Genomic DNA, 27,046 nt, shown 5'->3' on the forward strand with positions numbered 1-27,046 from the left:
AAACTGCCCACTTCTCCTCTTGTGTAACTCTCTCCTCCTCTCTCCCTGCCCCTTTCCTTTCCTCTCTCTGCATCTCTAATGCTCCCTTTTTAAGCATGACATCCCACCAGAAACAGTGGACAGCGGACCGCTCTTGTGCTACTGAGCGACGCGCAAGCCAGAACGAACAGAGGCTGAGCAGGGCGCACCGAGAACTGCTGAGACCCATTGGTGTCATGTGAAATAACCAAGAGAACAGTGGATATTTTCAGTAAGTGGGCACCCACTGTGAAAGCATAAAAGCAAAGGCACAGCGGAGGTCTATTTTTTTTCTTGCCGTGGTATGATTTTCGTCATTCCCGGGATGCGCTGTGCGCACTGAAGTGGCCATGGCGCATTTTACGCACTGCAGGTAACCGGTCTATTGGAGACTAAAACTCTAAACACATAATGGATTAAACAGCGATTGTTGCTCCAGTTTAAACAGCCGGGCGGACATGGCGGCACTTCGGAGGAAATTTGGAGAAGACTACCAGGTGGTTAACACCAACCAGGCAACTACTTTTTCTGCCCCGGTCAAGAAGAAACGCCAACGCTTCGTGGATAAGAACGGCCGCTGCAATGTGCAGCACGGAAACCTCGGCGGGGAGACCAGCAGGTACCTCTCCGACCTGTTCACCACTCTGGTGGACCTGAAGTGGCGCTGGAACCTGCTCATCTTCATCCTAACTTACACCATCGCCTGGCTGGTCATGGCATCGATGTGGTGGATAATTGCTTATATCAGGGGCGATCTAAATCACGGCCACGACTCGTCTTACACCCCCTGCGTGGCGAACGTTTACAACTTCCCCTCCGCGTTCCTCTTCTTCATCGAGACCGAAGCCACGATCGGTTACGGCCACCGCTACATCACCGAGAAGTGCCCGGAGGGGATCATCCTCTTCCTGTTCCAGTCGCTGCTGGGCTCCATAGTGGACGCCTTCCTCATCGGCTGCATGTTCATCAAAATGTCCCAGCCCAAGAAACGCGCAGAGACGCTCATGTTCAGTCAGGACGCGGTGATTTCCCAAAGAGACGGCAAACTGTGCCTCATGTTCCGAGTGGGAAATCTGCGCAACAGCCACATGGTGTCCGCGCAGATCAGGTGCAAGCTCATAAAGGTAACGACACTAAAACTAAGGAAAATATCCTGGTATTTTTTTTCCAAAAAGCAACGCATGTCTAACAAATGGGTCGTCCATTACACTACTCTACAGATTTCATTCAATGTAAAGTAGTTTTTTTTTCTCTAATGCACAAGAAACAGTTCTTTAATTTCCATAATAACATGGAAAAACAGCTCTCCTTGCACAATGGCTGCACTCTTGGCTGACTGTGTCTGAAGAGTCTTAATTCTCTTTGGCTTTTCTTGAGGAAAAGTAGCACCTTTGAGCTGCATATCAAAAAATAAAATTAACATTGCGCGACCCTTAGCTGTACAGAAAACGTGCCCTGCTACCCATGTACACCTTAGAAAGCAGGGTCAAGCTAGAGTTGCCATAATCCCCATGTAGCTGTGAGGTTGAATGGCAGATCTACTGTAAACCTCAAACCAGCAAGATAAGAGAGAAGAAGGCAGTGATGGTTTTTGTTTGGGGTGGCTGCAGCACAGACAGTTGCTTCAGTTTCCCTTGGGGAAAAAAATGGGGAAACTGAATTATTATGACAGGCAGGTGAAGCAGCTTCTGTGAGAAAGTGAGGGGATCTCTAACACTGGATGTAAACTTCAAAGGCAATATTTTAAAACAGTTACAAAGAAAGAAGGACAAGAATTACCCTTCATCACTAATGAATAACTCAGCAGATTCTCGTTCATTTTATTGCTAACACAGCTAATGAACCGCACACTCTGAAAACGAGCAGCAATGCAGAAAATCACAACACAAACAGCAGCGAGGTCTGCTGGCTCTTTTAATTATCACCACAGAGCTGCTTTCAGCCACATCCATGTTTGGTGGGCAAAATGGGCCATAAAGAAGACAAACTGCATTAGCCGGGTGCTCGGAGCTGCTTTTTTTTTTATGTCTGTGTTCTCCTCCACACACAGCATTGCTCAGCTTAATGATCCATGTAGGCAGGCAGAGAGCAGGAGGCAGGGAGGACTGAGATGCTCCATGCTGAGGAGCACGGAGGAGGCGAATGGACCCACAAGCAGGAAGTACAGTCCCAAAACTCTACCACAATTAGTTCAGGAAAGTCAATAGTCAACCTTTAAACTGTCTCATGAACACCTACATTGGTCCCGTGAAGCCTAAAAATTATATATAAAAAAACAAACATTTGAAGCACATAGAAAAAAAAAACTTTAAGACCAGAATGTCTTGTCTGGGGAAAAATATCTTCGTATGTTTTCATATCTCCCTGCAAACTGCACAAAATTAATAGAGTTCCTCTTTTTGTGGAGAACAATAAACACAGCAACCACTGTGCGCTTTCTTTTGCTCCGGGGCTTTGTGGTCTAACCTTGTTCTTTCGCTTCAAAGACTCCCTTACCCAGATTGCAACCTTGCCAGAGCACAAATAACCAAGAAAGCTAACAAAAAAACATCAAACAGATCAGGCGGGTGACTGAAGAAAACAAATCTATCGTTTATTACACAAATCCCTCTAAATATTACATGCTTTGTGAGTTGCATGGACAAATGGAATATTTTATGCTGAATGCTGGAAGTGCACTCCCTGCTTGGAGGTGTCGGTGGTGCTGTTGAGCTACAGCGCTGTCTCGTTCAGGGCTCTATGAAAAATAGTTAGAAGTTTGAGGAGATTAGAGGAGATATTTTGAGACAATTTCTGATGGGCACAAACCTGGACTCCAGCTTGTTTCTGTGAGTAAATCAGCAGCTCATAAAGTCCACTATTATGTCAGATAATCAGAAATATGAACAGATTTAAGGGCACTGTTAAGAACTGGTGCTGATTTGAGCTCAGCACTGAGTTCAAATTAACTGAATTTGCAGCACTGTGCAGAAGTTTAAATCAATACCAACATTATTACACTTTTCCTCCAAGGAGCCACACTTTCCCGATATCTTTAAAGTGCTCTCGAGCAATAGTTCTCCAGGCCTTATGTCGATCTTTTAGTTTTGATTTTGACTTGGGCTGCTTTGTACTCGGTTTCTGAGCGGTATATGTACCTGCCTATGACAGTATGTGGTGCAGTTTGAGGTTAAACATTAGGGCTGCACTATATCAGGACTGTATGTCATGCTGACACCAGAGTTGAAAATTTCAACAATGATTTTATTAAGATCTCCCTGTTTATGACTCTTCTTTCATTGCCCTTACATAATACCTCCACCGTTGTGTGCAAATCACATACTAATAACATGCATCCGGTGTGTGCACTGGTGGATATATAGAGCATGTATGGCAGATACTTTAATAATAACCTACCAAATGTTTGATGCAAGCAGTCCACTGCAGTGGCAATGTTGCAAACACTGATATTGTGATAATGACTGTGGATAAACATATCGTGCAGCTGTAATAAGATTGATGAAAATGGACATGAATGCGATAGAAGACGTGGTAGTCCTACTGTCTACAGTAGATGGGTATCTGTAATTCAGTTCCATGAGAAACAAAGTGAAAACCCAGCAAAGACCTGATAGCATACCTGAGAAATGCATTTTTTTTGTTCATCAAGTATTCAACTAAAAGCATTTTGGAAATCACTGTGATGCTAAAAAATGATAAGTTTTTACAACACTTGTTCATCGTTTGAGTCTAGAAGAGTCTCTCTCTCTCTCTCTCTCTCGGAATATGTTTGTCTAATACATTCATGCAATTGCACTGTAACATTTACATCACCCTATAAACTGACTGTTACCTGTCTATTTGACCTGAACATCAATTAACTTGTACATTTAAAATTTAGCTAAGGACGATTTGCTAGGGCTGGACGATATTTCAATAACAATAACTATATATATATATATATATATATATATATATATATATATATATATATATATATATATATATATATATATATATATATATATATATCGATAGACGTATATCGATGATGGATCAATAAAAGGTTCAATAGAATAACAGTTTTCCTTCCTTTTGCATTATACCCATGTAGGTTAACATTACAGTCATTACATCGTCCCAACCAATCACAAACACAGACCCAAGTACCAAGCTCCGCCCCCTTCAAAGAGTTCAGAGAGCACGCCTTCTATTTTCTTTTTTTTAAAAACTTGCAGTTTTGGTAAAATGTTGGTTGAGTAAAGGGTTGAGTTTAAGTTTGTGTGTATCTGTATTTAAAAGTAGGTCATTAAGCAACAGCATAAAATAGCCAGGGCTGCACTTAAAATATATGTTTTGAATTTGTTGATAATTATCTATATCGATCAACAAGATTTCTATTGTATCGAAATGCTTGTTTTTCTATATCGTCCAGCCCTACAATTTGCCCACTTTGTAACTTCTCAGGGAGAGTTTTGCCTGATTCATTCATGGTAATTTACCTAATTCCATAAAGTGACAGCTATCTGTCTTATTTGACTCCAACGTTTCAATCTTATCAGATGCTAAGGACTATTTGCACACTTTTCAGCTTCTCGGTAAGTGTTGGTACATTGAACTTAAACATTATGTCTTGATCTCTGTCTGTGTCTCATCTGAATTCTGAGTCGGTGTCTCACCAAGATTTCATTTGGGTTACATAACAAGATTCTTGATTATTCCTCAATTTAAACACATTCAAGCTTAAAACCTTACTTAATTAGAAATCAAGCAGGTGCTCGATGAGCCGAGGAATGTTTAAACTTGAGAAGAACTCATCAAGAAACACGCTGGTAATAACAAGCTGTATGAAGACGTCGCTTTATTTCTTAGAGAAAATGAGCAAAACCATTTAATTACTTTTAGTAAATGAAGGGAAAATATGCCCTTTACGAAGCATGTCATTACTCTATATGTCAGCAAAAATAACCACCCCACTCAGCTGTGATATGTGGACACGGCTGACACAAGTGCTACTCTGTCCAGGATAAAAGCAGCAGTCTTTCACCACTCTGACTGCAATCCGCAGACCCACTGACCTTTTTTGGTTTGAAGTGGGCCTGCAGCCATCTGCCTACGCCTGCATGCTGCGTGTTGGTTCTCCCTTTTCTCTTTGGTGATGCCCAGGAAGCCAGAGGAAGACTTTTTGGCTCAAACTGCTCACACACTAGCGGAGCCAGGCAGCAATCCGTTGCTCAGCGGGTCTACAGCCGAGACCTGATGGAGGATATGTTTTGGCCAAAGTGTCAGCTGGACCAAATACAACATAAATAAAAATCAGAGTAATAATAAGCATCTTTATCTGTCGTTGCAAACCAACAGTCCTATGAAAGTTGTCCTCTGCATTTAACAGATCAGCAGTGGGCTTCCACTCTGCAACGCCCGGGGAGGTTTCTGGGGGTGAGGGTCTTGCTCAGGGACCCAGAGTGGCAGTCTGTGGGATTTTAACCGGGGAACTTGCACTCAGGATGCAAATGTCCTCTTCTCTAACCACTAGAGCACCACTCCACCCACATATTCCTCCTAAAATACAAATGACATCCGTTGTCTGGAGTGTTTATCACTCTGGATAAGTTTAGATGTTCAACAGCACATAAACGTATGCATACCTCCTAAACACTTCTGCATTTAGTCACATTGGTTGTAATGTGACGTGGTGTAGACACAAAGTAGCACATATCAGTGGTTATTATAACCAAAAAAATCGGAAATGTGTTAAACACATTTGCATTGAGTCCGCTGTACTCTAACCGTATAAAGTATATTCAAAATGCAGTCCATCCATTGTATGTGTAACATCTTCACACCGTGAAGCTGTTTTGGGAAGACCATTTTTATGCAATATTTCTAAACAAACAGAACCACGAAGACCAAGGAACACAGCAGACATAGCAGGGAGAAGGTTTGGGTGAATTTCATTTGGTTATAAAAGGGTTGGATTATAAAACAATTTATAAATAACTCATTAACTGCAAGTAGCTAGAGCAGGGGTCGGGAACGTATGGCTCGCGAGCCAGTTGTGGCTCTTTTGATGATTTCATCTGGCTCGCAGATAAAACAAAATATCACTGCTATTGTTTTCTTCCGGGTTTTTCGCGCATGCGCGCCGGACTGGAAGGCAGAAGGCGAACACACAGCGGGCGCAAAGGAAACTGACCAGTTCTCGACGTATTTTTCTTCTTTAGATAACGTATCACAAGATCGTTTTAAGATTAAGTCGATGGTTGATATCGGGACATAGGCACCAGCAACCCCCGCGACCCCATGAGGGATTAAGCGGGTCAGAAAATGGACGGCTGGATGGATGTTCCCACATGTTTGTATAACAGCAGAAAGCGGAGTCGGACACAGACCGTGCCTCAGCAGAGAGGAAGAGCCGCCCGGTAGGTTAAAAAAATTGTTCACAAAGGATTATTTTGGTGTTTTTAAGACCCATTTTTGTCTTATTAAAATGGGTGGGGGTGTCGGCAACGTTGCAGCGAAAACACAGACGTACTAGCGCGCGTGAACAAGGGCGTAATGCAGCCGCTGTCTGCAGCAGCCTGCTGCTGCTGCATCGACTCCGCTTCTCCCGGCCCCGTCTAGCGATCGCCACCTCCCCTCCGCCGCTATTTCAGTAGAACAATGACTAGTACAATTAAGTTGTATTTACCGGAGATGCGAGAACAGTCCTGTCTTTGCCTACAAGCGGGACCCGGAAGTAGCGCGGACGTCACACGTGACGTCACGCGTGAACTACCCTATTGGCTCTCACTGAAATAAATTTCCAGATATTTTGCTTTCATGGCTCTCTGAGTCAAAAAGGTTCCCGACCCCTGAGCTAGAGCATGGCACAGCTGTGAACCTGACTGAATAGGGGCATTCGCTTGGACTGACAGACCAGGAAAGGAGAGCAGCAAAAAAGTTATATGGTAACCTGAGAAGATCCAGAGCTCAGGTGGAAGTATCTGAACTAGACAACCTGTAGTTGTCCACTTCACACATCTGGCCCTAATGGAAGAGGTGTGCTTTAAAGGTAATTCAAGCACTTAAAGCACTTATTACTGTATTTGTAGCTTTCTGCTCTTGTCATGATCCAGGTCCGTTTGTATTTGTATTGTGATCACTGCTGGGTTATTGTTGCTAAGGTCTTGCCATACTAATTCAGTCCTCTGTGTTGAATTTCTTATTTCTTGTGTTCTGTTCTTTTTGTATTTCAGGTTAGGCTCTTGTTTAGTGCTAACTTTTTCCAGTTTGGGTTGTTTACGTTCCTTGTGTTGTGTTCAACTCCCTTTGTCTTCATAATGTGTTTTAATTGTGTCCTCCCTTAGTTTCCCTGCTCTCCAGTTTCTGCATCTCTCAGATTAGACTCACCTGGTTTCAGTGTTCCTTGATGGCTTCTTTCTTTGTTGTCACCTGGTTCCATGTCCTGTCCTTTTGCCTTTTACTGGTTTAGGATTTTGCCAACTTTAACCAATGTCCTGAATTAGCTGATTTCTTTAGGAGCAGTGTTTGCAGTCTGAGACCCAATTTAAGAGATATAGTTCCAGTTCAGCCAGAACTTAAATTTGCTTTAAGTTCAAAAATTTACTAATGTATCTGTACTGTTGCACCCAATGTGACCGCGGGTCCTATATTGAGATTCACAGCCAGCTAAACTCTTTCTTGCATCACTTCCTCCAAGGAACAGCCGTGTGTTGTATTTGAACGGATTTAATGCGAAAAAAGTGTGAAACTGAAACAATACAAAATACAAAAATGTACTTAGTATGTAAATCATACATCAAAGTAAATCAAATAACATTTACTTTCTATAAAAGGTACATTTAAAGGGTTAGCTTACATTTAGCCTTAGCATTTGACTCACTCTAATTGGACTCCAATGTATTAGAGCATATAACATATCAAAACTCTCAAGGTTACCACAATAATCAAATATATAATTTCTAGCCACCATACACAACTTTATGACTTACTCATATTGCCACTCAAAGGGATGGAAAGGATTGGATGGGTGCAGATGAGAAATACACCATGTTCATTTCTTGACTCATGTAAAGAAAGATGGCTTCCTGTAACACTTCTTCTTCTACTTATTAACTGGCTCAATTTAGCGAACTTTGCAAACATGCGCCCCCTAACGGCCTGGAGAAAACACATAAAAACAGCTCCAGCACACTCCCCGCCTGGCATTATTTTAAGAATGCCAATATAAACTACTCCATTGAAGATAAAAGTAGAATACAGTCTGAAATAGGTCTGTTGAAGGTCTTAGTAGTCTTGCCACGTGTAACCTTCACTTCCATCTTCCTGACAACTCCATCTTTGCTCGGAAGGGTCTTTGTGATGATTCCCATAAGCCATTCATTTCTTTTTAGTTGCTTGTCCTTCAGAAGAATAACGTCTCCTTCTTTCAAGTTTGGTTTGTTGCGATGCCATTTCTGACGACTTTGGAGCATATTGAGGTATTCTTTCTGCCATCTGGCCCAGAATGTGTCAGCAAGGGCTTGAACTCTTTTCCACTGATTTTTATACATGTCGGCTTTTGTGAAGTCCCCAGGTGGAGTTTCGATTGGGTTAAACTTCTGCGTGAGCAGTGCTGAGGGGGTTAGGATCAAAGGGGCCTCCGGATCTGAGGAAACAGGTACCAAGGGCCTCGCATTGATAATAGCCGTGACCTCAGCCATCAACGTTGTCAGGACCTCGTGAGTTAGAGTAGGGTTTCCTGCTTGTAGAAGCATTGAGTCTAGAATGCGTCGTGAGACACCTATCATAAACCTCCCACGGTCCAAATACGTCAAGGCCAACATAAGAAAATGGAGGATCAGTTTGTAAGCGTTCGGCAGGCAAATCAGCCATAATCTGCTGCTCTGTTCTGCCTCGAAGCTTTTTGCAGGTGACACATTTGTGGATAACACTGCTGATGGATCTCTTTGCTCCAACTATCCATAAACCACTTGCTCTCACGGCTCCTTCAGTGAAGTGTCTTCCTTGGTGCTGGACAGCTTCATGATGATGTCGAATGAGCAGCGTAGCAATGTGATGCTTTCCTGGTATCAGAAGAGGGTTGGTTTCATGACTTGGCAATTTGGACTCTGAAAGTCGTCCTCCTACTCGCAGTAAGTTTTTGTCATCAATCATTGGATTAAGTTTGTGAAGAGAACTGCTGTGTGGTATGGCACGTTTTGTCATGATGCATTTTATCTCCTCTTTATAGACTTCCTGCTGGACACATTTGATAATTATGTGTTCTGCTTGAGATAAAGCTTCATCTGTGAGACTTGCCTTACACAGGTGCCACCTGCTACAACTGCTGCCATCTTTGGGCTTGTAGCTGTGAGCTATGTGTTTGAGGTAGGCTATTGCTTTTATGAGAGAAGTCCATTTTGAGAACCGTTCAAAGCGCAATGAACCTAAGGCACCTGGAGCGGTTGTGGTCTTAAGCACAGTCACATTGTGTCTAACTTCAACATCTGACTCTGGATCAACAAGTTCAAATGGACCCTTTTCTGGAAGGAGGCTCTCGTGGTTGAGGAGAAATGCTGGGCCACACAACCATGAGTTACTACCAAGTTTCTCCGCAGCTACAGATCGAGAGCCATGATCAGCGGGATTGTGTTCTGTCGGCACATATCTCCATTGGTCTGGTAGTGAAGACTGCTTGATTCTCTGTACACGATTGTTCACATATACATGAAACCTTCTGTGTTGATTGTTGATGTATCCTAAAACCACTTTACTGTCAGTGTAAAATGTTGTCCTGTCAATCTTGATCTTCAGTTCCTCTGTGAGGAGCTCTGACATCTCAACAGCAAGTACTGCAGCACAAAGCTCTAGTCGAGGAATGGTGAGCTCTGGAATGGGAGCCAGTTTAGCCTTACCCATGACGAACCCAAGTTCGTTGTGTCCATCCTCATGTGTGACCTTCAGGTAAGCTACTGCAGCTATGGCTTTCACTGAAGCATCTGAAAAAACACAAAGTTCAACGAAGATGGCTTGTGAGATGGAAAACATAACATAGGTGCGAGGAATGTGTAGACTTGTAAGACTCTGTAATGAGTCGCGCCATCTTCTCCAGTTGTCATACATGTCTTGTGGTAAGGAACTGTCCCACTCAAGGTTGCTGCTGGAGAGCTCTCTGAGAAGAAGCCTGCCTTTGATGGTAACAGGTGCAAGCAAACCAAGAGGATCAAACAAGCTGTTTATTGTTGAAAGCACACCGCGTCGAGTATAGGGCTTTTGCTCTTGGGGAACATGGAATGTAAATGTGTCTGATGTGGGGTTCCAACTGACCCCTAAGCTGCGTTGGACTGGAATCTCATCAGTCGTCAAATCCAGATCTTTGATATCTTTGGCCCTGTCCTCAGGGGGAAATGCATTTACCACTTGCACTTTGTTGGAAGCAATCTTGTGCAGACGCAGATTGGAGAGGGCGAGCATTTTCTGGGCTCTTTGTAGGACATCAATGGCTTCAGCCTCAGTTGGGAAAGACTTTAATGCGTCGTCGACGTAGAAGTCTTGCTCTATGAAGTTTCGTGCATCAGTTCCATATTCGCTTTCTGCCTCCCTTGCTGCCATCCTCAGCCCGTAGATCGCCACTGCCGGGGAGGGACTGTTACCAAAGACGTGAACCCTCATCTGATAGTCCACTACTGCTTTGGTAAGGTCATTATCTTCGTACCACAGGAAGCGAAGGTAATCTCTGTGATCTTCCTGGACTACAAAGCAATAGAACATTTGTTCAATGTCAGCTGTGATGGCGACCGGCTCTTTTCTGAAGCGAAGCAGCACACCTAAAGTGTGTTGTTTAGGTCTGGGCCAGAAAGCAGTATGTCGTTGAGGGACACTCCATTAAACTGCGCGCTTGAATCAAACACCACGCGTATCTTTCCTGGCTTTTGCGGATGGTATACACCAAATATTGGGAGATACCAGGCTTCTTTGTCTTTGCTGCGAGGCGGTGCAAGCTCTGCATGTTGGTTGTCTAACATTTTCTGCATGAATTCCACGAAGTGCGTCTTCATTTCGGGTTTCTTGTCAAGTGTGCGTCGTAGAGACATGAGCCGCTGGTGGGCGTATGAACGGTTGTCAGGGAGTTTGCGTCTGGGAGTTCGAAATGGGAGTGGTGCAACCCAGCTGTTAGTGTCATCTTTGAAGAATCCCTCCATCTTCTTTAGAAATATCCTGTCTTCGGCAGAATGAGCTAGCTGGTTGTCTTTATTGGTACGACAAAACACAGTCTCTCCTAAATTCTCAGCTGTGGGCCTTTGGTGTAAGTAACCGGATGGCAGTTGATTAGAAATGGCTTTGGCTTGGCTCAGACTGAAGTCTTCCTTTACACTGAAGCGATTATCACAGGGAGTGAGATAGCTTGGGCGACCGTTTTCCAATATGTGTGTTTTCAGAACATTCACTTCACCTGGCTTGTGAGCTTTGCCAAGACACACATCACCAATGATAACCCAGCCCAGGTCAAGCTTCTGTGCGAATGGGTCATTGTGTCTTCCATTTATTTGATCCCTCACTTTGTGAGCTCTCAGCAGATTCCGCCCAATCAGTAACAATATATCTGCACTTGGGTCGAGAGGTGGGATTTCAGCAGCTATTGCTTTTAGGTGGTGGTGGTGTGAAGCAGCCTCTGTGGTGGGTATCTCTTCCCTATTGTTGGGGATGGCATTGCACTCTATGAGTGTAGGGAGAGGTAAACTAATTTTTCCATCTAACGACTGGACTATGTAGTCACATGCCCTTCTACCATTCACTTGCGTTACACCGCTACAGGTTTTTAGTGTATATGGTTCAGCTGGACTTTGTATGTCAAACACATCAAAAAACTCTGTCTTTGCAAGAGATTGGTTACTTTGATCATCAATTATTGCGTACATTCGTTTGATGTTGGTTTGCTGACCTTTGGGGTAGACTTGCACCAAGCAGATCTTAGAACAGGATTTTCCTGTAATTGCATTTCCACATACCTCTGTACATGTGGCAGTAACATCTGAGTCCTGTGCATTTGCTTGCTCCCCGCCTTGCTCTTTAAGGGATAGGGGAGGTTTAGACATTCGCGGTGCTGGGCCAGGGTGAAGAGCTGCCAGGTGTTTCTCACTGCTGCACTCTTCACACTTAATTGTAATATTACAGTCTCTGGCTTGGTGGCTGGTAGAAGCAAGGCAGCGGTAGCAGATGTTATTGTCTCTTAGCAGCTTTTTCCTGTCTTCAAGTAGCATAGTTCTGAAACCTCTGCATCTCCCAAGTGAGTGTGGTTTGTGATGAATAGGACATTGTCTTTTAATGTCGTTGCCTGTTTCTTTTGTGTTGGATCCTTCTGATGATATGTCTGTCTTGTGCACTATGACTGATGGCTTTTGGCTGTAGTTATGTGTTGGTTTTCCTTTTCTGTAGCTGACAGTGTTATTTGAATGTGAGAGTGCAGTTGTGTTGAATGTTGTAGTGAAACTTGGGTCATTCCTTGCTTTGGCTTGACCTTTCACAAACTCAACGAAAACTGAGAAGGGTGGGAAACTAACATTGTGTTCTTCTTTGAACTTTGACCCTACCATTGCCCATTTTTCTTGAAGGGGAAAGGGCAGCTTCTCCACTATTGGACCTACTCCTCTCGCAGTGTCAAGGTAACTTAGCCCAGGTAAATAGCCATCTAGCTTTGCAGCTTGGAGTTCACTCAGTAGATCTGACAGGTCACGAAGCTTTTGTGGTTCTTTACTGGAAAGCTTTGGGAAGTTTTCTATTCTGACAAACAGGGAGTTTTCTAATGCTTCTGGAGAGCCATAACACTCTTCTAGTCTTTGCCATATCATGTACAAACCAGCAGGTGGATTCTTTATGTTAACTGCTTTTAGTCTCTTAGCGTGTTCAGAAGACTCGGTGCCTAGCCACTTAATCAGTAGATTCATTTCCTCACTGGCTGTAAGACCAAGGTCCCTGATGGTACTCTGGAATGTGGCTTTCCAGCTTAGGTAGGTTTCTGGCTTATCATCAAATTTAGACAGTCCTCCAGTCAATAGTTGACTTCTAGCTAGAAATCTGGCAAGGTCACTTGTTGTGGTGTCAGCAGTTTTATTTTGGTTTTGTTCCTGCTGTGGTTGTAACACATTGTGGAGGGTTTGTGGAATTACATCTCTTTTTGATGGTCGTTTGGCATCTTGAGGTGCAAACGTGTATTGCATTGGTTCTTGTTTTAGGAAAAAAGGTGTATACACTATTGGCTGTTTGCATTCTGCGTTCTGATAGGTGTCGTCATCATATTGAAATGTTTCTCTATTATCCTCAGCCAGGTCAGTGTAACTATGTTTATTTATGTATTCACTCACCTTTTGCTCTGGAGTAGTTTGTAGGGGCAGAAATCTCAATTCTTGTCCTGCATCAGCTGTGTCAAATTGAGCTGCTGCTGACTCCATTACCTCAGCTTTAGCCATGGCTGCATCAGCTTCCTTTTGGAGATTGATTACGTCGAGAGTTGCTTCTAGACGGGCTTTTTCTACTTTGATTGTCATTTCCTTTTCAGCGTAGGCTAATCTGGCCTTCGCTGCTTGAGCTTCTGCTTGTGCTCGTGCTGCCGCCATACTTGCTCGCGATGATGCTGATGACCTGCTGGAGCCTGTTGCTACTGATCTAACAGTCAGTTTTCCTGAAGACCTTGAAAACTTTGCTGAGTGGGTTGAATTTGTCTCTTCATCGTTTCGACCTTTAGCTTCTGATTTTTCCATGGTTGAGTAGTAGAGCGTCTACCCGTAGTCCCTCGCAGAGTGCTATGATTTCACTGTACTGTTGCACCCAATGTGACCGCGGGTCCTATATTGAGATTCACAGCCAGCTAAACTCTTTCTTGCATCACTTCCTCCAAGGAACAGCCGTGTGTTGTATTTGAACGGATTTAATGCGAAAAAAGTGTGAAACTGAAACAATACAAAATACAAAAATGTACTTAGTATGTAAATCATACATCAAAGTAAATCAAATAACATTTACTTTCTATAAAAGGTACATTTAAAGGGTTAGCTTACATTTAGCCTTAGCATTTGACTCACTCTAATTGGACTCCAATGTATTAGAGCATATAACATATCAAAACTCTCAAGGTTACCACAATAATCAAATATATAATTTCTAGCCACCATACACAACTTTATGACTTACTCATATTGCCACTCAAAGGGATGGAAAGGATTGGATGGGTGCAGATGAGAAATACACCATGTTCATTTCTTGACTCATGTAAAGAAAGATGGCTTCCTGTAACACTTCTTCTTCTACTTATTAACTGGCTCAATTTAGCGAACTTTGCAAACATGCGCCCCCTAACGGCCTGGAGAAAACACATAAAAACAGCTCCAGCACAGTATCCCTTTCTAATGTCTGAATTAGTTGAGAAAAATAAAACCAAAAGATTGATGGGGAAAAACTGAATTGGGATGTTGCAAATTAAAGATAAAGATATAATCTTAATAGAAATCAATGTAAAATCCATTTAATTTATGATTAGATTTTTGTGCCGTAGAAAATATAATAGCAAAAAATATTTTTCCACTGAATTACATTTTTTTGCTAGAGAGTGATAAAAGCCAAGTCTGCTACTGTCAGAGCCACAATGGAACAGATCAGATCAAAGCACATCCATGTGCAACAGCGGCCCAGTCAACTTTAAAACTACATTCAAATTGAGGATCTGTGGCAACATTTTGCAGTGGCTGTTTGCAGACACACTTAGCGATCTGATTGCCGTCTCTATATGGGCAAAGCTTGTAGATGCAATGAAAAGTGGTTCGTAAAAGTGAATAGAAAAAAAAAGTAACCCGAGAAAAGCATTTTTCTCCCTTCAAAACATGAGGGAACCTCCTGTTTGCGTAGCTTCCTTGAGCCCCTGCTGAGCTGTCGTGGATGATTGCTAGGTGATAAGGGTCAGGAGACGGGGTGAAACGGCCCGGTGAGAGCTGTCATGAAGAGTCCCATCACACGAAAAGGACACGGAGCTCTGTTGGGTATCTCTGTCAGTTGGTTAAACACCCAGACAGGTTTGCTGTGATAAATTTGCAGCACGACTGCTATCTGAAGCATACACGACATCCATATTACAGTAACTAATATCTTCAAGCGTTAAATGAGCTGAGTTTATTGTGTGGATGACCCTCACACGGCGTCTAGCTCGTACCCTTCAGCTTGACGCTGCTATATGGCCTCCCACCCTTCTCCTGCTGTGCTCATGGGGAAAGTTTCATCTCGCCACCCGCAGCCTTTTCTGGCTGGGAGGATGGATGGAGGGTGGGTGTGTCAAGGATTTGGTATATAACTGTGAAAAAAGCAAAGAGAGGTGGCACATTAACAGTCATGTTTTAAGACTGTTTTCAATTGAGAAACACGTGAAAACATGAACATGAAACTCCAGAAACTTTGGCCGACGTTTGTAGGTACCTTCTTGCCGCAAGGTAAAAGCACTACCAACTGCGCCTCTGTGTTGATGTATTTTCAATATCTGATAGGTGCAATCTATTTCAGATATAAACAAGTGAAATATCAAGTGAAAGAGTATTATTTTCCCTAGAAGAAGAGTTGTAACTGTGTGATTGCGTTGAGGAGAGCTGGAGAGAAGTCTCGAGGCTCTGCAGACATTGATTAGTCAGCCTCAAACCAAGATATCATTTTGAATCTGTGCTCGTGGCTCCCTTATTTAAACTCTACAAGAAGTTGTTTTCTCACAAGAGTTTATCTGTCCAAGGCATCTAAACCCTGTTTGGTTATCTGCATCAAACTATTCCAAAAATACAGGATTTATTTTGGCAAAAAGGTGTAAAGCACACATTTTTTTCCCAGTGATGTATTTTGCAAGCAATGGTCTGCAGAAGCTGGATTCTCTGTGCTCTGTGGATATTTTCGTCCTACGCATCAGTTCAAAAAACACCGAAGATATGTGTGAACCTTGTAACTCAGGATTTAAACCCAAAGACAAAAAATGCTATTTTATTTCTGTAGTTAGGAGGCTGTAGACTATAATTTCTGATGACATTTTGGCCCACCTATATGCTGCTAAGTGCCACACAAAGGATTAAAACCTCCTTAGAGAGCACAGAGCCCAAGAAGAAAATGATTAGAATTCGTATTTCAAGCACCATCCATTAGTGTCTAATTTTTAATATTGGAAGAACACAAGCCCAAACTGTAATCTTATTTTAGACACACTCACATAAAGTCTAGGATATAAGTAATGAGACAATGGCCAGGATTTCTTACTATTGTTGCAGCATTTAATATGAAGTTATGTAAGTCTGTGTGCAAGTGCAGCTGTCGACTAACCGTAACTTTATGCTTTACCAAGACGTTGGCTCTAAATATTCAACAACTTTTAACTTAAAAGAAGCTTCTGATGGATAGGAAAGCAGATCAGAATTAAAGTGTTTGCAATACACAGAGGTGCTGTGTATTTAATTCTGTTCAGGCTCAATTAGAAGCTGCCTCAGCACTTATGTACACCCTTGGTAATGATGTACTACAAGCCTGTATATAATTGAACTTATTGTGGAATATGTTTTTAACTAACACCACACTGATGAGCAAATATTTTAACATTACCTCCAACAATTGTTATAAAATAAATGTCTATTTTTTTTTTTTTATACTTTGAACTTAAAGTCAAACAGTGGGTCAAACATATTTTTACCTAGTAATCCTGGCCTTCCTGTTTCCCATACGTATGAAATGACAGAAGTCTGTTTCTCTTAGTCACTCTTCCAGGAGTAGGTACCATACAAGTAGGCCTGTTTTGTATTCATAAATCAGGAAATTACTGTAAGAATATAGCTTCTCCCCTAAACCTGCTTCTATCCATGGATCCTAAGTCAGCTATAGTTAAAATATAGTGTAAATAACTGGAACTGTGACAAGCAAGGCTAGATAAGGACCGGCATTTTTCTTCCCACCACACAGCGAGGAAGAAGGTAAAAGTGGTACAAAGATATTCAAAGTTTGCTGTAATAAATTCAACAAAAAAGTATATTGTGGCCTGGAATATAACCGTTTGATGCCAACAGATTGTTTGGAGGACATGCCAGAAAATAAAAACAATGTTTATTCTACTCTTAACAGATTTAAACATGTGGAGTTTGCTAAATGCTACCAGGACTTTAAAGAGGATGCTTTGGTCAGATAAGACTATTGAGCTTTTTGTCAATAAAACACTATAAGGGAATTTGCCATGAAATAAAGAGTGAATATATGAGAAAAGTTTCTCTTTTGAAATCTGTATTTTATCAAGATATTAATCAAAATAATGTGGATGCGTTAACACTGGACACAAAACCCTCATTCTTTCATGGCAAGCTCAGTCCCCAGACCTAAATCATACAGAAAACCTGCGGGCTGAGCTGAAGAGATGAGAGCATAAGGAAGGACTCAGTACTCTGGAAGATTTAGTGAGATTGTTCAAAGACGAATGGTCAAAGATCCTGACATTTTCTAACATTGTGAAATTTTATAGACCTCTAAATGCTGCCATATTGGCTAAGGAAGGGGATACTATATCTTAACATCTGATGTGCCGATAGCTAATACACTGGTGATCTTGTGACAATTACTTTTACATATGGAATAAATTTCAAGGCATAATTTTTGAGAACAGTTGAGCCAGTAGAGACTTTAACACCAGATTATTCTGAGAAACTCATCATTTATGTGTTATTCATATTTTCGCAGGATTTATTTTAGGACCATGAAGAAAACCCTGCTACATTTTTAATAGCATGCAAATGCATCAATAGTATTTCTCTCCCCAGCAGAAATGTGTAGATCTGGTGATTCTTTTCTGCAGAATCTTCCTAAAAGCATTGAATAAAATGAATACAAAGAGTCCGAGGCTCTGAGCTTCAGGATGGAAATCTGCTCATTTGTTAGGACAGTATGTCAGATTTAAAGAAAAACAGCCGACAAGCTGGACCATCTCTGAATCTCCGTGCACGGCGAGTGCAGCAGATCGCCAAGGGGGCCCAATGTGAGGAGATTCAACTGTCAGTATTTGCATACAGTCATCCATCTTCTAAATCTTTAGTGACAAAGACAGAACGTGAAATACAGACCTTCCCAAAGCTATCGCGAGCTAACCTTCACGGAGGGAATGATGGTAGACAGGATTCAAACATGTGAAGACGGTCTGAACCACCATCAAGGGGCTTCTCCAACAGAAGCAGGAGGATTTCACTGAAATGCACAGGAGAAGGAAAAAGTAGCTGGTGATTTTTTTTGGCAATCCCAAGCCTGTTTACTCACCCCTCTTCCACAGTTTATGTCTCAGATGGACACAGTGCAGAGTGAAACCCCAGGAGGTCAGAATGATACTGGGCTCTGAGTAATACGGCTGCAGGAAGCATGAAGCTTAGCGAGGAGAACGAGACCCAGACTAACACCAAGTGCACTGCTTCCACTGTTTTACACTGGAGTGAGTGTGTGTGTGTGTGTGTGTGTGTGTGTGTGTGTGTGTGTGTGTGTGTGTGTGTGTGTGTGTGTGTTACCTGGAGTCATTTCTTTCATCTCAAACGGGTTTCCTGAACATGACAAGTTCACTGTACTACAATGGCCGCCACAGTCACCAGACCTCAATGCAACATCTATCTATGGCACAAACAATAAAGACAATTTTGAATGTAAAAAGGGTTCTATAAGGTCATAGACCTAACATGTACATAAATGTTAAAAATTTAATTTAGTTTTTACAAAAAAAAAATTATCACCTGCAGCAAGCACTTACTGAACAATGTTTATTCAATAAGTGCTAAGATAAATTGTGAGCAAGATACCTGAAAGGCAAACAATATTAGAACAATACACCTGGGCTCCTGTGCATGAACATCCAGTAAAAAAAGCTTTTCATCAGCAAAGCAACCCTATCCTGAAGTCACCACGGTCACAATTATGACAGAAAAAATTAAACTAGTATGGAACGTAATAAATAATTTACTTGTTTTATTGTGGAATTAAAATGTCTAATAAATGTAAGGTAGGCCAGACAAACCAGCAGAACCATCACCTGAGTGGCCTTTTGTAATCATAGCCTATGCAATAATTAGCTTTTTTTTTTACCAGCTGAGTTTAGGTGTATACTTCACACAATATCAATCAATCAATCAAATTTTGATTGATTGCATTTGTTACATATGCATTTATTACATAATTTCATTATACCAGTCACCTATCAGGACAAGTTAGGATAACACAGCCCAAATTGATGTCATCATTTCTATTTGAGTAAAACCTTTGCTTATAACTGAATTGTCCAAATGTATCGCCACATCTTATTGTATGTGTTTAATGAACTGCACTATGTGAGTGAAGTAGAGCTTTGATCATGTACAGGAGTTAGGAGTAGAGTTTGTCTACGATATGGACAAAAAGATGGATCACACTAATTTGTTGCATTTACTGCTGTAATAATAATAGTGGCAACAAAAACAGTTCAAACTTGTTTGCTTTTCACCATCATTATTAGGTAGAGATGCACCGATCCGATACCCGAATCGGATATTGGCTCTGATATGAACTAATCAGCTGGATCGGTTATCGGATGATTGATGCCAATCCAGCATTGCGATTCAGTAATTTTTTTTTTAATTATATCATACACAGCAATACAGTTATGGCTATCTAGTCACTTCTATGTTTGCAATGGCGGTTACGCATAGCAGCTAGCACAGCACCACAGGGAGCAAGTGCCGGGCCGAGCCAGGACTGCTTTTTGGAAACATTTCAAACTTGATACGGCAACAAGTCCGACTGCTAACATGCAATATCTGCAATGCATAAGATGCGAGGGGGTGATAAGGTTGGTAAATTCAACACCACAAACTTAAACAAGCACCTCCAAAACCACCATGCTATAGAACATGCAGAGCTTTTTTAACAATGTTTATTTCTAGCCTGATAACTTCACACACATGGCAAGGTACACGGTTTATTCATTCAACAGTAGTATTGGATTGGGATCTAGTATCGACCAGTACGCTCAGCCTAGGTATTGGATCGGTGCATCTCTATTAATAGCACCGCTAACAATACAGAATCATTTCAACAAATCATATTTTAAAACATATTTGTAGAAAAATAATAATAATTATTATTATGCATTTATGGAAACATCACTGGCAAAAAAAAGAAAAAAGGCATTTCAAACAACAAAGCACACACAGCTTTTAGGATTTGCAATTTGTCTTGATAAAGCAGAAATCCTAACATGCTAACATTTTTTTCCAAGATGATGATGATCGGAACGATAACTGCTTCCATTTCTACTTAGGACCAGGAAAGAGACTGAAAGACAATATCTAGATGCATCTTTGTTCAACCTGAAATAGTGGCTGTTAGCATGCCTGATTGGTTTATTTCTAACTCCAAATAAAGCCGTTTAAATATTATTTCAAATATTTTATAGTTTCTTTATAATACTACTGTACAAGTGAAGTAGGTTCCGACTGTGAAGAAGTTTATCCTGGAGGTTTGCAAACCTGGCACAAAGCTACAGGTCGAACAAAGCTCAAATGCTAGGGTGCTAATGTAGCCTGACGTGCTAACGTATCGACAAGGCTGGAGTAAAAGGTTTCAGTTAACATTTCTGTGCAAGCGACAGTTTCAATCAATAAATTGCTCTTCTTTTACGTCTTTCTTTCATAGTTTAAAAATATGTCCAGTGGCTTAGCACCACCATTTGTTTTTTTCATTTTCCTTAATCTTTTCATATATAACCAAAACTAAAATATTACATAGTTAGTAGGAATGATACATGGATTCTTGCTAGAATTACTGCATAGTGAAAAAACAAAAAACTTCATAGCTTAGAAAGGAGTAGAGATGGGATGCATGTGGGTTTGTGTGGGAGACAATAAAGAAGCTGTGAGCGGTGCAGGGGTGGAGATGTGTGTGTAGGAGGATGTTTCGTTCATGTTTTCAGAAACAATTTTTGGCAAAAACCAGCACCAACTTAGGCTTCCGGTAGGAATAGTCTGATCTGGAATAAACCTGGTACACATGCACTGCCATAGCATGGAAATTATTTGATTTTCGATGAACTGGAACACTCAGAACAGCATGAGGAGAGCAGAAGTTATCAGGCAGTTGGTGCATCAGACAGTTCAGGCAAATTAGTCTTTTCGTTGTTTCTCCAGAGTGTTGGATGCTCCTGCTACTGCCTGATAATCCTGAATCTTTGGTATCTGAATCATTGATATTTGTGTTGGTGGTGTGAATGTGTACCAAATTACAATTTTAAAGCAACCATCAAACAATTCTTCTCTGATTTTAATCGAAGACTTGGGGGTTGTTCAATACAAATGGTTTGTCTGAAAATACAAATGTAATCTCTACAAAAACTATATTATTTGTGTTTCTTCTGAAATTTTGAACACTTGCTTTTGACTTAAATTTAAATAAAAGAAAAACTGGATCTTTCTATTATCATGCATCTTACGTTCTGCTTGTGGTCTCTTTTCTTTTCTTCCTCTGCTCCTCCTTCTCTTTCTCCTCATGGTCATCCTCCAGTCCCGGCAGACACCTGAAGGCGAGTTCCTGCCGCTGGACCAGTGTGAGCTGGATGTTGGTTTTGGCACGGGTGCAGATCAGCTCTTCCTGGTGTCCCCTCTCACGATCTGCCATGAAATCAATCACAAGAGTCCGTTTTTTGACTTATCGCAACGCTCTCTAATGAACGAACAATTTGAGATTGTTGTCATCCTCGAAGGCATCGTGGAGACCACTGGTGAGGGAGCTTTTACTATTACCACTATTCTAGTACCGCTACTTCCTTAATCCCACAAAGGGTTAAATTGTGAATGTTAACATCTTTTTCTGTTTTACATATTTAAAAAAAAAAAACGGAAGAGAAAGAACAACATGTGAATGAATGCCTGATTGAATTATGAGGAATATTTTATAGCTCCATAATACGTTTAAGCTGGCTCTGTGCATAATAAATGCCCGTGGTCACAGAAGTGTGCGTCACTGTGATGAATGTGCCAGGTTTTCGTGGCTCTGCTGTATTTCTCAGATGATTATAAGCAGGAGTTGGTGTACAGCCTGCTAACTCCAGAGCAAATCCTTAGCAGCAACACTGATCCCCATGTTCCATATTTAACAAAGTGAGTCTTCCCTAAAATGCAAAGCAAATAAATTAATCTTCCCTCTTCCACTTCAGCTCTGTCGTTATCCGTCCTCCATATGTGGCTCTCAGCCACTGTTGTAGTAGAGACAACAGAGCTCAGGAGGATTGAGGAGAGAAGGATCAGCAGCTAAGCAGCAGCCCAGTCGCTGCTCTTCGCACAGCATCATTAATCTGGCCACAGACAGACGATTAGCATCGTAGTGCTGCTAAGGTGCCAAGAAGGAAATATGTAAAACTACTCTTACTCCAACACCTACACAAGGATTCATGCACATCTAGCTGCCCCTCACACATATTCATTTTCTTCTTAAACCAAAGTTACTGGATTTATAACTGTTAGCCTAAGTGCAAAAATTTAAATCTTTCTTTATTTGTCTCATAAAGGCAAATAAATAAAACCTAAATGTGATTTTTTTTTTCTGTGAAAAATTCTTTCCCAAGAAAAATATTTTTGGCTATCTTCTTGTGTGATAGCATTTCGTTCATGCATTAATGCCACAGATAATTATTAACAAACAGACAGAGCAGTATGCTCCTATAATACACAAAAATCATAGACATAGAAAAATTACACCCAGAACCATATAGATACCCAAGTTATTTATAACTTTGATTTTACTCTGAGGAATCTGTGGAAAGGGCTAAAGATTAGGTTGATTGCAAGGAAGCCTTCCAACCCTAAAAACTTAGCGCTCATCATCAAATATTAATAGTCAAAAAATACCGCTGGCAACATACAAAAATACTTGTCAGAAATTAAAAATAGAAATTATGTGTAGAAATGACTACTGCTGTAATGCCAGTGAAGCTTTTTTTTACATTGGTTATTGAGAAGAGTAAATAAGTGTACACATATTTTTTTAAATTTAAATAAAATTGATATCTGTTTTACATACATTTATCATCTTTTGAGAGTTACCTGTATTATTGCATATCAGAAAAAAAAACTTCTTGGATAAATGAAAAAAGTGACATATCTATTTCTGTCAGGTGTATGAATAATTTCTAACTTAATAGTGTCATAAAGTTGGAATGAACAGTTTGCATTGGCCTCAATTCTAAAATCACACACAGGTTATGTGTCACTTTACTCCTCTTTCGCACAAAAATGATCTGATGAAATGTACCAGTTTGCAGTCAAGGGAAGAGAGCTGCAAACTATCAGCATCTGCCTCTGCTGACATAAAAGTGGACTGAAAAACAGCTTTTAAATTACAACATTTTACCAATCAGGAGATTGGTCATTAGGTCCTAAATACAAAAATTAGCAATAAAAGGTCTGTGCACAAATTGTCAGACGAAGTAGTTAAATATCTGTGTCTCAGAACCTTGGTTTATGCATCTCGATGCTAAGATTCAGTGAAAGCTGCCAACAGAAATGTTCTAATAAAACCTTCTACTGGGATGTCCTGCTTGCTGTCTGCCAAGTAGTTGTTTTGCTGGGGGCTTTTATTTTCATGCAAGATGCAGCAAACATTATCCAGGTGGGTGGATACCCATATGATGCCTGAGAGATGAAGCTAAAATGGCATGCCTGTCAGGCACAAAACCCACAAACCTCCAATGCATTGCTGTTGTCATGTGTATTGAAAAAAGAAAACCTCAGCCCTCTTTAAATAACAGAAAAGTGCTAGAAAATTAACACTGCACTCATTGTTGTAATCAGAGCCAAGACTCTAGGCCAGAGTACTTAAAAAAATGATGTTTGAGGTCATGTAGCTGTTAAATGGCTTTGGTAGATGAAGTGTAGTGAGCCGAGAATAGCATCTGGCTGTGACATAACAATGCTCACTTCGTCCCTCAGAGGTACACGGTAATGCTCCTACTCTTCAGCTAACCATAGTGCTTACAGATGCTCAGGCTGTAGCTGTGTACTTATTGATCATGACAAACCCCCCCCCCCCCCCCCAAAAAAAATAAAAAATAAAATAAAATAAAATAAAATGCCAGCAGGCTTGTCTCTCCAACTCCAAGGGGCTTCTGCACTGTGGCTGCTGGGGGGTTTCCTGGGGCTCTCCTCTACTCTTCCCTGGGATGGGGGAGGCAGCTATCCCGGTGTTAGACCCTCTTGGGCTCCTTTGCTATAGGGGCTTTCTCGGTCATCTTTTCTCCCTTTTAGCATTTTGCCTCATCTTTTTCTCTTCCTTTCTTTCACTTTTACTGTTTCTGAAAACATTTCAACACCTATTCTTTGTCAATTCTGGTGGCTCACACTTGAGCAACAGACATGGAGGGCCATCCTCCTAGGCTCCGATTAAAGTTACTGTTGCAATGACCCGGATAACTGAGAATTTCCGCAGGCAAGCTGTGCAATATGCTGTCATTATTATTAGGTACAAAGACAGGGAAAAAAAGAAAGAAAAAAACAACAAAAAGTAAAAAAAAACTTTGAAATACTGAAACATCATTGACAAGAAATTGTGGCTGTTTTATTTATTCTGAATCACTCTAAATGTGACAACAGCACATTTAGAGTTTTGTCTGTACCATGTTTGCTCTGCACCCGAGGTAAGTAGTATGATGAATACTATTAAACAAAAAAAATACAAAACTTAATGAAGCTTGTCTTTAATATTACTGGCTTGATAATAATTCTGATATATGAGGTTTATAGCTAGTTATAAGTTCACTGCAGGTATGAGTCGGGCTAGAAGCCATTTATACTGTTGTTATTATTGTACAGTTTAAAAAGTGTGGCAGTGTTGAAACATTCTAGTTGTGAGAAACCATTTTATATCTTATAAATGAACACACACACACACACATACATACATACATACATACATACATACATACATACATATATTATAAAGTTTAGAAGGGATTCTGGTTTATCTTTAGAACAACAGCTTTAATGCATTAAAACAGAAAACGATAAAAGTAACATTTTTGACCCATTCTGTTGGGATGGGGGCGCAACAGAAAACATTGGGGAACCACTGGTTTAAGGTGATTCACAATATAAGTTTTCCACCTCAACTAGCCATATATTTGCATGTATGCCAGAAAGCTAAATTTTAGTCTCCCCTGACTGGAGAACATTCTGGCAAACTGCCAACAGGACTTCTTACGGTTTCTTTCAACAATGTTTTTTTATGCCACTCTTCCATAAAGGTGAGATTTGTTGAATATTCAACTAATACTTAATGTGTCAACAGATTCTCCCGCATTAGCCATGAAACTCTACCACTCCTGAAATTAGCGTGACAAAATCTAAATGAGTTTGCATTGTGTCTTCCTGCAGATGTTCACTTTATTCAGAATTCATCCCGGATGGTAGTACTCATCTCTGCGTTTCTTTGGTTAAACCAGAAACTCTCAACGACAAGATTCTTTGTTCAAAAACTCTGATGTGGCATGATGTGAGTGACTGCTAATTGAAGTTATTCAGGTTTTTATGGGCATCACAATGAACACAATGCCCTCCAATCACAATCCTAATGTACGCTGGCAACAGAAATATTAGATTATCTCAGAACACTGCGGCATAAACTGCAGCCTGGAAAGGTTTAACTTTTTCCAGTGATGTGTAAACATACTTCGTTTCGGCTAATGTCATACTTATTATTTTTGACTGCAGTACATTAGTGAAGGTTTGTGACTAAAAATACTTTGTTATAATAGGTTGTACAAGCTTTTTATTTGCTTTTCTGAATTGGGAAATCCGTTATTTATGGTATATTATTGTGTTGTCATGTGATTCATTTCAAGTGTGACTGCAGAGTAGTCCTTATCTTGAGTAATAAATGGAAGGGGAAGAAAATAATGAGAGAGGATTCTGTCCTTTTGCATTTCTCCACACGAGCCAAGTATTGTTTTATTTGGACCCTAATTAGTGAATGTCATTGAGATAATTACTCCTCCATCGCTGTTTTGTAGGTATGACATGCCAAGCCCGGACGTCATACACTGAAGATGAAGTTTTATGGGGCCATCGCTTCCTGCCTGTGATGTCTCTGGAGGAGGGCTTTTTCAGAGTGGACTACTCTCAGTTCCACAACACATTTGAGGTACCAACACCACCACACAGCGTCAAAGAGCAGGAAGAGAAAAACTCATTGCCCTCCCCTCTGTCCACTCCCACCCTCGCACTGACTGAGAGCCACGGTGCCCGGCGTGACCGGGTGTTTTCTGTGGATTGCATCAACACTTCAGAGGAGAGGGGCCGTCACGGAGGAGCTGGCGGCCGACTGCCGAGCAAGCTGCAGCGGATGAGCTCATCGGGGAAGGAGGACCTGCAGAGGAAAGTTCTTTTGCTGAGCTCCCAGCACACAGAGAAGGCGTGCAGCACAGGGGACCTCCCCATGAAGCTACAGAGGCTCAGCTCCTCACCCAGTCCTGGAGCACAAAATCGGCTACAACTCAAGTCGCTGAAGGTGGGCTTTGAGCCCATGACGCAGTCAACAGGAGACCTGTACCAGCGCAGCCCAACAACCACGCTGTCACCCACTCCAGGTCCCATGCACAGCCCTCTTCTCTCAGCCGGGGGGAGGCTAGAGGACAATCTACCACCAAAGCTACGGAAAATGAACGCTGACCGCTGAAATCTGGACAGCCATCATGAGAAGCAGCGATCATGAGAGGGTGGTGCATATGGAAACAACGGAAAGCAGTTACAACGGGGGAAGACAGACTTTCTGGCAGTTAACGGATATTTTTTTCTTCAGACAGAACTTTTACTGGAATTACTGTGATTTTTGTGTTTCATAACAAAAGGAATAGATGCAGACTATAGACGCATATTTACTGGATTGTTCTGAGAAGAGTTGTGCATGTCTACAATAAATCAGTTGTTTTATTTATGCACCACTATACTCAATAGTTGATCTTAGTTTTAATCAAATATAAATTATATTAAAATGAAAATAAAAGCAGTTTGATATT

The 27,046-nt window shown here is 41.2% G+C and overlaps 1 protein-coding gene across 1 annotated transcript; it reads left to right on the plus strand.

Moving 5' to 3' along the window:
• On the plus strand, positions 1 to 27,046 carry kcnj19a (potassium inwardly rectifying channel subfamily J member 19a). The gene is made up of 3 exons (XM_012851018.3): positions 1 to 1,142; positions 21,544 to 21,760; positions 26,042 to 27,046. The coding sequence occupies exons 1-3, from the start codon at positions 477 to 479 to the stop codon at positions 26,704 to 26,706; spliced, it is 1,548 nt and encodes a 515-aa protein (XP_012706472.2). The 5' UTR covers positions 1 to 476; the 3' UTR covers positions 26,707 to 27,046.

This window comes from Fundulus heteroclitus, chromosome 16 (assembly GCF_011125445.2).
Source record: "Fundulus heteroclitus isolate FHET01 chromosome 16, MU-UCD_Fhet_4.1, whole genome shotgun sequence".
NCBI lineage: Eukaryota > Metazoa > Chordata > Actinopteri > Cyprinodontiformes > Fundulidae > Fundulus > Fundulus heteroclitus.